The sequence below is a fragment of the Tupaia chinensis genome, unplaced genomic scaffold (genome assembly GCF_000334495.1).
Source record: "Tupaia chinensis unplaced genomic scaffold, TupChi_1.0 Scaffold000568_1, whole genome shotgun sequence".
NCBI classification, from domain to species: Eukaryota; Metazoa; Chordata; class Mammalia; order Scandentia; family Tupaiidae; genus Tupaia; species Tupaia belangeri.
The window spans coordinates 2,349,865-2,362,189 of record NW_006160082.1 but is presented as its reverse complement, the minus strand read 5'-3'; the positions used below and the strand labels follow the sequence as shown (position 1 = coordinate 2,362,189).

Here is a 12,325-nt window from a genome sequence, read left to right as displayed (position 1 = left end):
TTCACTATAGGGCGCGTGCGCTCGCCAGACAGACAGAGAGAAACAGAGAGACAGAAAGTGAGAAATCACCCCCCAGAGGGGATGGCCACGCCGCAATCCCTTCTCCTCCATTCTCCTCTCGGGATCTTGGGCACGCACGCACACGCGCCCGGCGTGGGTTTTAAGCCACCGGGTCCGGGACGCGAACCACGGTCGACTACATGGGAGTCCAGCGACATAGCCATTACGCTAACTGCTGGTTCCCAACACTGACAGGTTTTAATCGTAGTTCTTGAATGATTCCGTGCAAGTCCCTATAGCTTGTTTCTCTCTCTGAACAGTGTCCAAGCTGCTTTCTGCCATCACAGTTCTAAGATTCCTCGGAGCCTAGAAGTGGCCACAGGGCTCCTGGCATGGTCTCCTAGGGAGGCAAGGTGAATAAACAGTGCTTTTTTCCAACAAAAACCACCAAAAAGGTTCTAAAAAATGACATGTCCCAAAAGGAAAACCACTCTGGATGCAAAGTTTTTAAAGCCTGTATTATCTGTGTACAATACTTTTTACAAAACACACTGTGTATAAATTTTATTTTAGCGATAAAGAGCACACACGTGAGAGAGAGAGAGAGAGGGAGAGGGAGAGGAGCACCTTTCAGAGAGTAGGTCCCTTTTCCCCAACTCTGCAGCTCATCAGGATCTTGGGCGCACACTCACGTGCCCAGTGTTTTCAGGCCAAGTTGGTGAATCTGAAAATATTGGCCCTGTGGTTTTCAGCACTGCAGTTCAGATTGCGGCTACTGACTCACCAGAGTGGGCCAGTACATGCTATTTCACATACATAATTTTTAAGTCTCTAAGAACACGTTTTTATAAATATTCCAAAACTTTAATCAAAGATCCTTCATGCAAGATGAATGTCCCCGCTCTTCAATATTGGATAATTTTATAGGCTGTCGATACCTTGGGCATTTTGTAGCTCTTGCTAATAATTATTGCTGCTTCTCTTCTGGGTTTGTCTAAGGCAGTCCCTATTACTTAGGTTTCATAAGAACAAGGGTGAGAGATACAATTGAAACTCCCACCCAAGTCAGTACTCTTATTGCAATCCAGTGTTCCAGAATCGCCCAGTCTCTTGCCATAATTCATCGCGAACGTATTCAGGCAGAAGCAGATCAGGAACCCCTGCCATCCATGATTATCAATCTGATATCAGATAATCCCAATCAGATAATCTGAGGCAGGAGACCTGCTAAGTATCTTAAAAGCATAGAACTGTTAAAATGTGGTGTGCAGCTAATTAACATATCTTGCTTAGTTGATGAGTTCTTTATAAAGAAGAATGTCTAAAATGTGTATTATCTGATTTATGTGATCTGATTTCAAGACTTTCTCTAAAGCTACACGAATTAAGACTGGGTGGTACTGGTAATATGTATAGACATATAGACCAATAGAACAAAACAGAACTCAATCCATACATTGATACATATTTTTTTCAATTGTCAGAGAGCATGTGTATTTGCCAGAGAAAGTCAGGGGTGGGGGTGGGGGGAAGCATCCCTCAGTAGGATGTAGTCATGCTGCAATCCCTTCTCCTCCATTCTCCATTCTGTTGGGACTTTGGGCACAAACATGCCTGGCATGTTTTTCAATCTACTAGGGCCAGGTCTTGAACCATGTAGTCAGTTAGTTGGGATCCAGTTCCCTTAACCAGTAGGTCATGAGGTTGGCCCTGATTTTTTTTTAAGTTTATTTATCTATTTGAGAGAGAGAGAGAGAGAGAGAGAGAAGGGGAGAGAGAGGGGAGATGGCACTGCCAACAGGGTCTATATACTATAATTTATCACCAGCCTTTGTCAGCCCTGGATCATGGGCATGCATAATCCAGGGAGGCCTCTGGACATTAACCTGGAACCTTCCCATGTGGGTCAGCCTTGCAAGTGTCATGTTTTAGCTCTGTGCTACTGTCTAGTCCCATGGCCAACTGAGCTTTGACAAAGGTAGCAATATGATGCAATTAGGGAAAGGAGAGTGTCAGAACAACTGGAGGTAAATTTGGGGAAAAAATGACCCTAAAATGAATCAGAAATGCATTACGGATTAAATGAAAGATCTAAAATTATAAAACCTCTAGAAGAAAATGTAGAAGGAAATATATTTATATCAGTAATTCTCAAGAAGGACATATACAAAGACCAGTAAAACTGTGGAGTCTGAAGCTGAGTTTGAATCTACACGTATATAAATTACCTAAAAAGAAAGGCATGGTGAGGGAATCATAGGATACAAGTCTCAGTTACTCTATGGCATGCTCCTAGAAATGGTTGGATAAACACAGGTTTAGTTTAGAATGAATATAGCTGTCTGTAAGGGTCTGCTATGTAGTAGCAAATGAATCTGATATAATGGACCAGGCTGATGAATAACTTAAATATTTAAAATCTGTACCAGAGTTCTAATTCTTGGTTAGTAAAAATTATACTCCAACATACAGACTATCATTTGATTCATTAAAACTTTTACCAAGTACCTGTTTATACACTAGGTGACAGGATGGTTAAAGTTTAGGACAATGGTATGTATCCCAAAGGTTCATGTTTGGAATTAGGTTCCCAGTGTAATGGTGTTGGGAGATGACAATGTCCAGTGAGTAGTGACTGGATAACGAAGGCAGTGGCCTCATGAATGAATTAATATTGTCTCTCTCGAGACCATGTGAGTTCTCCTTATTAGGTTGCACACTAGGTGACAGGATGGTTAAAGTTTAGGACAATGGTATGTATCCCAAAGGTTCATGTTTGGAATTAGGTTCCCAGTGTAATGGTGTTGGGAGATGACAATGTCCAGTGAGTAGTGACTGGATAACGAAGGCAGTGGCCTCATGAATGAATTAATATTGTCTCTCTCGAGACCATGTGAGTACTCCTTATTAGGTTGTCAGAAAAGTCACGATATATTTTTCTATGTAAAAATGAGTCATGACTTTTCTGACAACCCAATAGAAGGGGTTAATTCTTATGACAGCAGGCTGTTATAAAGGAAGATGGCTGTCCCCAAATTGTTCTCTCTGCATGTACCCACTATCTTAACTACTTGTCAGCCATGCTGTGACATAGGCTGGCCTGATGGGGGTCAGTCCTACACCTCTGGTCTCTAGCCACTAAAATGGTGAGAAATTAAAATAAATTTAATTTATTCACAAAGCCCTCGGTCTCAGATATTTCTGTTAGCAATGCAATAATGGACCCTATGTCCCTGTCTTAGTCCTTCTAAGAATGAGAAGCATTTAGACTATTTCCCATGGGTACTGGAAAAGCCATTACGAGGTACTGAGCAGGGAAGTGTCCTGCACCACAGTGGTTGAGAATCATACTCAGGTGTCAGACCATCTGGGAACCTGTGTCCCATATCTGTCAATCACTGACTGAGTCCCCCTGAGCAAGCCACTTACAACTCTTTAAGAAGGGGACAAAAGTGACACTGAACTTCTAGGCTATCCAGAAGTGAAGTGAGTTACCAAAGCACTAGCATTTAGAAATGCACGCTCATACCCAGCCTCATCACTGCCAACATGCTTGACACCCACAGCAGATCTTGAGGTAGCCTTTGCTTTCCCCAGTTCAGGCGAGCCCAAAGCCCATCGAAATGGAACAAGTCAAAACCCAGACCATGTTGGAAGAGCTCAACCTACCTCTTGGAGGCTGAGCTGCTGGAAGGGCACCAACAAAGGCAGCTTTCTGCTCCCTTTTGCATATCGCATCAGAGTCATCCTGGGACAAGAACACCTAAAACACCTACAGTCCTGGTGCAAAGACCGGGGAATTTAGAAACGGGAAGAAAGCAAACGGAAGCTATGACGTCCATGTTGTTTCTAACTCTGGCAGGGCTGATGTATCATTTGCCAGTCAAAGAAAGCAGCCCTGGGAACAGTGGCTCATGTAGTGAGTCTTCTGCCCTAATACCCAGAATCTATACACCCCAGGGGCACCCTAGCAGGAAGGGCGAGGAAAGGAAGCCAATCCTCAGCGAGCATCTACTGGAGACCAGGTCCTTTACGAGCTCCCTGTCTTTGTAAACCCTTCAGGAAAGATGCATGGAGCAGCAGTGAAGACTATGAGCTCTGAGCAACACAGCCTCAGTCTGAAGTCTTGCCCAATCATTAGTTCTGTGACTTTAGGCCAGTGCCTTAATCTTTCTGTGCCTCCATTTCCTCATCAGCAAGGCAGGTATAAGCAAACCTCACAAGGCTGTCTTGAGGATGAAATAAGATAAGCTATATAAATGCTTAGCTCAGTTGGTCCGGTATGTCAGTTTATCACTGTCACCAACATCATCATCCCTGTCGCCCCTTCACCAGCTCACATCACCTCTCAAGCATCCTCTTACCAATTATCTGTAAGGCATAGGGCTTAATGGGGTCAAGATGTGGGGAAATTCTTTCAGCCTATTATGTTTTCTGTAGTTAGCCCTAACTCCGTATTCACCCATTAAAACATCCTCCTGATTAATGAACTGTATTCACTTCAAAGAAAATCTCATGGACAAAGCTATCCTGCAGCATTAACAGGCTTTCCCTGAGTGATTTCCTGAACCTTGTAAGACTTCTGGCATGTACACCAGGCTCTTCCTCTGAATCCTGGAGCTTGTTCTCAAATGAGCTGCAACTAACCACTGACTCTGCCAGTCCTGGCATTTCTCAATCCTTATCACTGGCAGCGTTTTCTACGTTGAGATGGTGGATGTGTTCATGTTAGCTTGCTGGCTGCCAGAAGCCAGCTGTGATACTTAACTGTTCCCCCATCTTTTCTCCTTTCTGTACCCATCTCCAAGGGCCAGGAATGTGGCTTCTGAAAACCAAATCACAACCACTGGAAGATGATTCTGAGAAAGGCACTCTGAGGTCCATGGCTTTTGTTTTTTTGTTTTTAAATAGGATCTTGCAATGTGGCTTAGGTCAGACTTGAACTTGCAATCCTCCTGCCTCAGCCTCCTGACTCTAGCTGGGACTACAGGGGTGTGCCACTGTACCCAGCTGAGAGTTCACTACTTTTTAAATGATGAAACATGGCAGAACAGAAATCCACTTCTGAGCTCTTTCTCTACCATCACACATCTAGTCTTATCTAGTCTTTCTGGTTTTTTTTTTTTTTTTTTTACTCTTAAGTATATCAAGACACTTAAACATCCACTGTGTTAGCGTGTGCTGGTTGACACAGCTCCTCAGCAGGCTGAGGCCACATGGGAGGAACAGGTTTAATTCCCAAAACAGCTGGGTGCTGGATGCATCTGTAGTCCCAGTTAGATCACAACAGAGTGAGATCCTTTCTTGAGAGAGAGAGAGAGAGAGAGAGAGGGGAAGACTAGTCACCACCAACAAACCAAACCCAATGCGCTGAAGTGCATGGGCTCCAGCTATATAAGAGGCACCATCAAAAACTGAACCTTTGAAACCAACTTCCAGCTTGGACCAGTTAAATATTTATCCTTTATAGGAGAAGACACCTGTCTGTAGCTGTCAAGTTGCTGGGATAAGGGACATTAGCACCAAAGTCCCCAACACTCGCTGATCAACCATATTTTCTGAAGTTGGAGAGGGACTTGAGACTTTTTGCTTTAAGCTAGCAAGAAAGCAACACTCACACCTAAAGAGAGCCAACTCACGCAGCCCCGCTCATTGTAGATGCTTGCGATCTAAATGGGATACTGCGATCTTGGGAACCTTAAAATAAAAAAGTCCGAGGCAGAAGACCAACTTTCTTCCATGCGATGCCGTCCCCTGCTTCCTTCCTGGAAGCTAGCTTCTTGCTTTTTCACAACTTCTAAAATTAACCTCTGAGCTCCTCCCGCTGCCTTTGGAGGGCAGCCCTGGCTAACTCTATCTGGGGCCATAAGCTGAGCAGCAGGTGATTCCGATAATCCTTCCTTTTCCTCAAGTCGGCCTTTCCACCTGCTTACTTGGAAGCAGGCTGGGCAGGGGGCTGGCATGGGAGGGCATAGCCTGCTGCCTGGTTGCCTTTCTTCTACTGAGCCTGGCATATCTGATGCATACCCCAGTTCCAACAGGGTGTGGAAAGCTTCCCCCTCACCCTCCTGGTCTGTTTTGTTGTTTTGTTTATTCTCTAGAGTTCTTCTCTGGGAACATTCCAGCCAGGGATTATATAAGCCTTTGAAGCTGAGTAATGGTGATCTAGCTTCCCCTGACTTAGTAACAATTCCTCCACTGGGGTTAAAGATGACTCACAGGGCTTGTCAAAGGGGAACTGCAAAGCAGGTACTGAAGGATATTCTAGAAGCTAGAATCGGTCGGCATGGCCACTTTTGCAGGGAGGGTGAAGCAGGTGGATGGATTTGACTAGAAGTGAATCCAAACTTCAGGAGCTAATGAGCCAACCATGATCTGCACCGACTCCCGGCGAAATTCGTCCTATAAGCACATGAGACATGACGGCTCCCCTTTGCAGAATGCTTTCCGTGCCGCAAACTGGCAAAGTCTGAAAAAGCCAATGTCACGTGTACTGCGGATGCTGCCAGAGGGACAAAATGCTGCAGCCTGAGGTTTTTATTAGGTCATACTGCTGCCTTATTGAAAGTAACGCATCAGACCAAAATGGGGGGGCGGGGGGCACAGCGACTACAGCAGCCATGCAAGATATGGTGTGTTCACTCCCATGGGGCAGTGTGGACCCTCCAAACACAAACAGGCTTGGGCTGACCAGGGCTCTCAGCAGCTTCCCAAGCAGTTTCCTTTGCACAACCTATTAGGACTCAGACCCTGGATGGTGGCCAGTGTGCCAGCCTTGAGTTAGCTTTGCAGATGCTGAGCAAGGGAAGGAGAGGGGAAGATCGGAGTGGCTGCCATCTGGTGACCTGAAGCGGAGTGGCTGTGAAGGGCGCCAGCAAAGGAAAAGTCTTTCAAGCCATCCATGCCAGGCTTGGACTGCTGGGGGATAGCAGCGGCAGACAGACTAAGTTGGCAGCCCAGTGAGCAGAGGCCCATCAAGCAGTCCGAGAGGTGAAGATGCAGGGCTATAAATAGAAGCGCACGAGGATGCTCTATAAACAGAGCCCAGCCACAGCCCCGGCCCCAGGGGAATCCAGGCAGACGGGAAACGTCTTGCTCTTGGAAGCCATCCTTCCAGTGTGTGGGCAGCAGCAGGATCCCTGACCGTGGAGAAGGCTTGTAAACACCCAAGCCGGGACACACGCACACAAACACCACTATGTGGGCCGCTGCACACCAACACTGGCTCCCTGGCTGTTGCCTTTAAACGTTTTTCCCCAGGAATCACCACTCATTTTTTCCAGACCTCTGGCAATGCTGGAGAGCAGGAGACAGTGGCCTAATCCCTGCAGTCTATGATGCTTTCCCCTTAAGTCAAGGCATGTTTCTTGCCTCAAATCCTAAGGCAAGAAACATTATACAATGTAAAATGAAGGTAAAGGTAGGGCAGGGGGAAGGGACAATGAAGCAAGGAGGAGAGCAGAGGACCCGAGTGGGAGAGAACAAACCTCTGGCTGTGTTTACCAGGAGGCAACGTCACTGTGCAGACAGGGGCGTCTCTCCACTCTCTCCCTGCAGGGCTTTGTGACCTGCCTGTTCACTATGCCTGACTTGACCTCCAGCGGGTTGCACAAGGGCTGAGGGTCAGATGGGAAGGGCAAAGGTGGTGTTTCTCCCCTGTCCAGTCTTCATATTTCCTTCTCTGCTATTCCTGCCCAAGTGTGTCCTCCTGTGACCTCTGTAGGCATGTGTTGGTTCTTTCCCTTCCAGGCCTCTGCAGCCTCCTCTTGGCCTAGAGCTTTCACAAAGGCTGTGGTTAGACTTCCATAGAGTGCTCAAAGCCTTCTAAAAGTTCTCTAAAAATGATCCTATAACGTCAATACATGCACACTGAGCTTTAAAAACTCTTATCAGTGGGGGCACCAGCAGTTAGCGTAATGGCTATGTCGCTGGACTCCCACGTAGTCGACCGTGGGTTGCGTCTCGGACCCAGTAGCTTAAAACTCACGCCAGGCGTGTGTGCGTGCGTGCCCAAGATCCCGAGAGGACAATAGAGGAGAAGGAATTGCAGCATGGCCATCCCCCCTGGGGGGTAATTTCTCGCTTTCTGTCTCTCTGTCTCTGTCTGGCGAGCGCACGAGCCTTATAGTGAAAACCTCTCCAAAACAAAACAAAAGAAAACAAAACAAAACCAAAAAAAACCCTCTTATCAGTGGGACCAGCAGATGGTGTAATGGTTACATTGCTGGACTCCCATGTAGTTGACCATGGTTCAAATCCCAGACATGGTGACTTAAAACTTATGCTGGGTGTGTGCACATGCATGCCCAAGATCCCAAGAGGAGAATGGAAGAGAAGGGATTGCACTTGGCCAACCCCGTACAGGATGATTTTTTTGCTTTCTGTCTCTGCCTCTCCAACAAGCACAAGTGTCCTATAACAAAAATCTCACTTAAAACACACAGACACACACACACACACACTCACACACAACTCATACCAGCATTCCAATGTACTTGGACTGTGGATTCTGGAAGAACAATTATTTACAGTTGGAGTAGTATAGTTATAGAGAGGACAGATGTTCATTTAGCCATGAGAATATTAAAACAGTTCACTTGTCAACTAATCAAGAGCAAGCCTTTTTCTTCTCTACCTGCAGTCAAGAATCCAGTCTTAATGGATTTTTATGGAAGCTGCTGAGGATCTGTGAATGACCCATCAATCCCCTTGCCTTTTCCATAATCTCCATGTACATCAGAAGTATTTTTCCTTTGTTTTTTTTTTAATGGTTTTTGCTATAGGGCACGTGTACTCGCCAGAGATAGAGACAGTGAGAGGGAAAGGGAGAAAAGGGGGGGAAAGCCATGCCACAATCCCTCCTTCTCCATTTTTCTCCTGGGATTTTGGGCACTCATGTACATGAGCCTACCATGATTTCCAAGCTACCAGATCTGGGACTTGAACTGTAATCAACCACGTGGGAATCCAGAGCCTTAACCACCATGCCACCTGCTGGCTGTCAGAAGTATTTTCTTAAAGGCTGATTCCTCTGTACAGAGGATGGTGCTAGAAATCAGTATGTTTTCATTGTGATGAGTTACGCATCTTGACTTTAGAAACCATTTCACCCAATACCTCGATTACAACTAGGCTTGTACTTTGTCCTGCAATGCTAAGAAAAAAAGCTTTTTAAAAACATATATGTCTCTGAAACTTGAAATATCATTTAAAAATCATATTCCAGATGAACTGCCAGTTACAGAATTATGGTAGTTACATATCTGCTTGGCAGTAGTGCTTGCTTGTCAGGTGTGGGCAGTCAACGAGTTAAACTGTTGGCAATCTGAGTTTGGCAAAGAGAGAATGAAAAATTCTGTCCCATTAAGAGGAGGTCATGGCAGCCTTAGGCAGAGGAACAAGTCTCCCTGACAATGTGTGGCTGCATCTCTTGAGTCTTTTAAAAAAGTAACAAAGAAGAAAGGATGGGATCAATTTCCTAAAACTTTCGGGAAGGCTAGGAGGAGTGGAGGGCTATGAAGATGGTCTGGAGTGCTCCATCAGTCTACAGTTAACAAAAGATGCTTCTCTGGGTCTCAGGATGGATGCTTTCCTGAAGGAAATACTATCACCTCCAAAGGTGGGACATTCTTATTGCTCAGAAGGCCAAGCAGCCCTCAAAGAGCCAGAGCCCAAGACAAGGTAAAGGCCCAGATACAGGAATGAGTCAAGTGGCCGCCAGCCCCTAGCCATGTCATGACAGGGTCTGCTGCCTATGTCACCATCTCCATAACAGTGTGTTTTACAAACATGAGATTGTGCTGCAGTGATGTCCAGACAACAAACTGATGGACCGGTCGACTGTCTGCTCAATAGGGTTCTGGGATGTGGGCAGAGGCGCTTGCCTTGAGTCAAGAAAAGGGACAGAGGTCTGTGTTTAAGGTAATTTCTTATCCCTTGGCTAAGAGACCTTTCTAAAACCGCAGTAGATTAGCTCCAGAGATGTGGAGAAAACATCAGGGGATGGATAGAAGAGAGGTCCAAGTAAGGAAGAGTCGCCTCACACTTGACATTGCCTGACATAAGGGGTAAGACAGGAGCCTTGCTTAGCCCTTCCGCCTACGACAGTCTGGAATGCTGGGTAGAGATGATCTGAGGGGTGCCATGGCTCGTTACAAGGTCATTCCAAGTTCCGACGGGTCTGCCTTGCCAGTCTGCCCTCTCCAAAATGGCAGGCTGGTATTAATGAGGTCCCAGGAGAGAAAGCATTTCTAAAAATGGGTATTGCTCAGCTCTATTATGGTTAAGCTGGTCTCACGTAGCTTCTTCTACCATTAACTACAAACTCATAGGAACAATTCCCACAAGAGGAAGAAAGGTCTTTCCACTGGGACTCATTATAGGCTCTGCTTCCCTTCTCCCAGGTCTTAAGCCCTGAAAAGATACTAAAACTTGCTCATCTGGAAGACACACCTATGCATTCATTCATGCATATGCATAGCTGCAAAGTATATATGCATATGTATGTAACCATGCACTTATGAAGTTTATAGAGTGATTCTACTAGGGAAGTTCTACTTTGGCATTAGTTCTTCCTATGGCTTGCTATAAATGAGAAGGTTAAGTTCACAAGCTATGGTGCTGTAGGCTATAGAAATATCTACTCACAACCTGCTTGTATCTCAGGGGGAGTATTCAAAAGCATCATGGCACTGGCAGCATCAATGTCAGGATCTGGAAAAATCAACCAATAAATAACATTATTTACAACGGAGCCAGTGTGTGTGTGTGTGTGTCATTTCCCCCTGCAAGTTTACAGTTTATGAATGCAACAGAGAAAAAAAACAAAAAATCCAGAAACCAGATGAGCCATTCCAAAGGTGCCTTTCTTCCAGTTTGGATTGAAGGGGAAGAAAAGATATCCAGATGATTTTTAAGAAGCACGTTAGTAAGATTTTTATCAGACAAGCACGGTCTCTTCCCATGTTGTTAATTTCATAATTTGCACTGTAGGTTCTTGATAAGTTGCTGATCTATGCACCCCGACAGCTTTTACCCTGGGGTGGAGGGTAGGAGAGTCTGTGATAATAGGAAGTGCAGCCACAGGAATCTCTAATGAACTGGGGAAAGCTCACAGCATCAAGAAAAGAAAGCATGAAATACACCTGCATCGAGTGAGATACAAACAAGACATTTGGTCATTTCCATTTGTCAGCAGAATGTAAATGGTACTTTACGAGGTTATGTGTGTGCACAACGGTGGTGGAGGTGGTAAAGGCATTAAAAAAAAAAGCACTTAACACATAAAGAAGAAAATTAAAGTTCTGATGTTGAAGCCGCAGTGTTTGTTTCTACATCTAGTATTGCTTTTAATATGGGAAAAAAAAAACACTCATCACTGCATTGCTATAATTCTTAATAGGTTTCTGAATCCTTACTGATCCACCGGTTGACAGATGGCAGGTTATATAGAGACAGAAAAAAATATTATCCTTTTATAACTAAATTCATTTTCCTCTGAGAAACAGCAGTGCTGCTGCTATGGAAATGAAGGTCACCATGGCAACGGTAAACAACCCCCAAGAATGGTCACTGAATAGGCTGAAAAGAACATCTGCCCCAGTGCAGCGTCCCAGCTGCCCTGGGGCGAAATTCGCTAATAGTGCGGTGATGCCTCGTGACAGAAGCTGCCGCCTGTGCCCTGTCCAAATAAATGAAGTGTGCAATTGAAGTCGACATCAAAATGCCTGCCCTTGCAGATTACTGCCTCGGCGTCCGCTAAACCCAGTAACTAATGACGGGGGAGAGGGGGGCTCGCGCTTGTCAGTTTTCGTACAAATTACATACCCAAAAATTCAATTTACTACTAATGGCTCTATGGCACTTTATTTGGGGTATTATGCTACAAAATTACTTTTTTACTGTTTAAAAAAAGTACATTTTTCATACTTTGTATGTGAGTTTAATTCCAAGGGAGTAACGTGATGGCGCAGAAGGCCCTGCAAGCTGTTAATATACGGACGCTGCTGGACTCAGAAGACAGTATCTCAAAAAATAAAATAAAACGGGTAAGAAGTATTACATTGCAGGCCCATTTCTATTTTGCCTGCAGGAGACCTGTTACTTCTACTTCAACATGGAGTAGAAGTCTATTTTCATAAGTGCATTGTATGAGAACCAAGTAAATTAACTTATTTGGCAATTCCTGGAGTGAAATGTCTAAAACAGTCATTGTTCCCCACTGATGTTAAAATATGCATATATTAGTTAAATAATCAACTGAAAAGACTTCATAGTTCTACTCACTGCTCCTGGGTATCGACTGCCCCTTCCCCTTGGTTTTCCT

At 45.0% G+C, this 12,325-nt stretch overlaps 1 protein-coding gene across 1 annotated transcript in view; it reads right to left on the bottom strand.

Annotated features, from left to right (window-relative positions):
* The window catches only part of FOXN3 (forkhead box N3), a 525,097-nt gene that overhangs the window by 34,888 nt on the left and 477,884 nt on the right, over positions 1–12,325 (bottom strand). Inside the window, exon 6 of the mRNA XM_006158004.3 lies at positions 10,648–10,713. Coding sequence (XP_006158066.1) covers positions 10,648–10,713 — 66 coding nt within the window. The remainder of the gene's footprint in view (positions 1–10,647; positions 10,714–12,325) is intronic.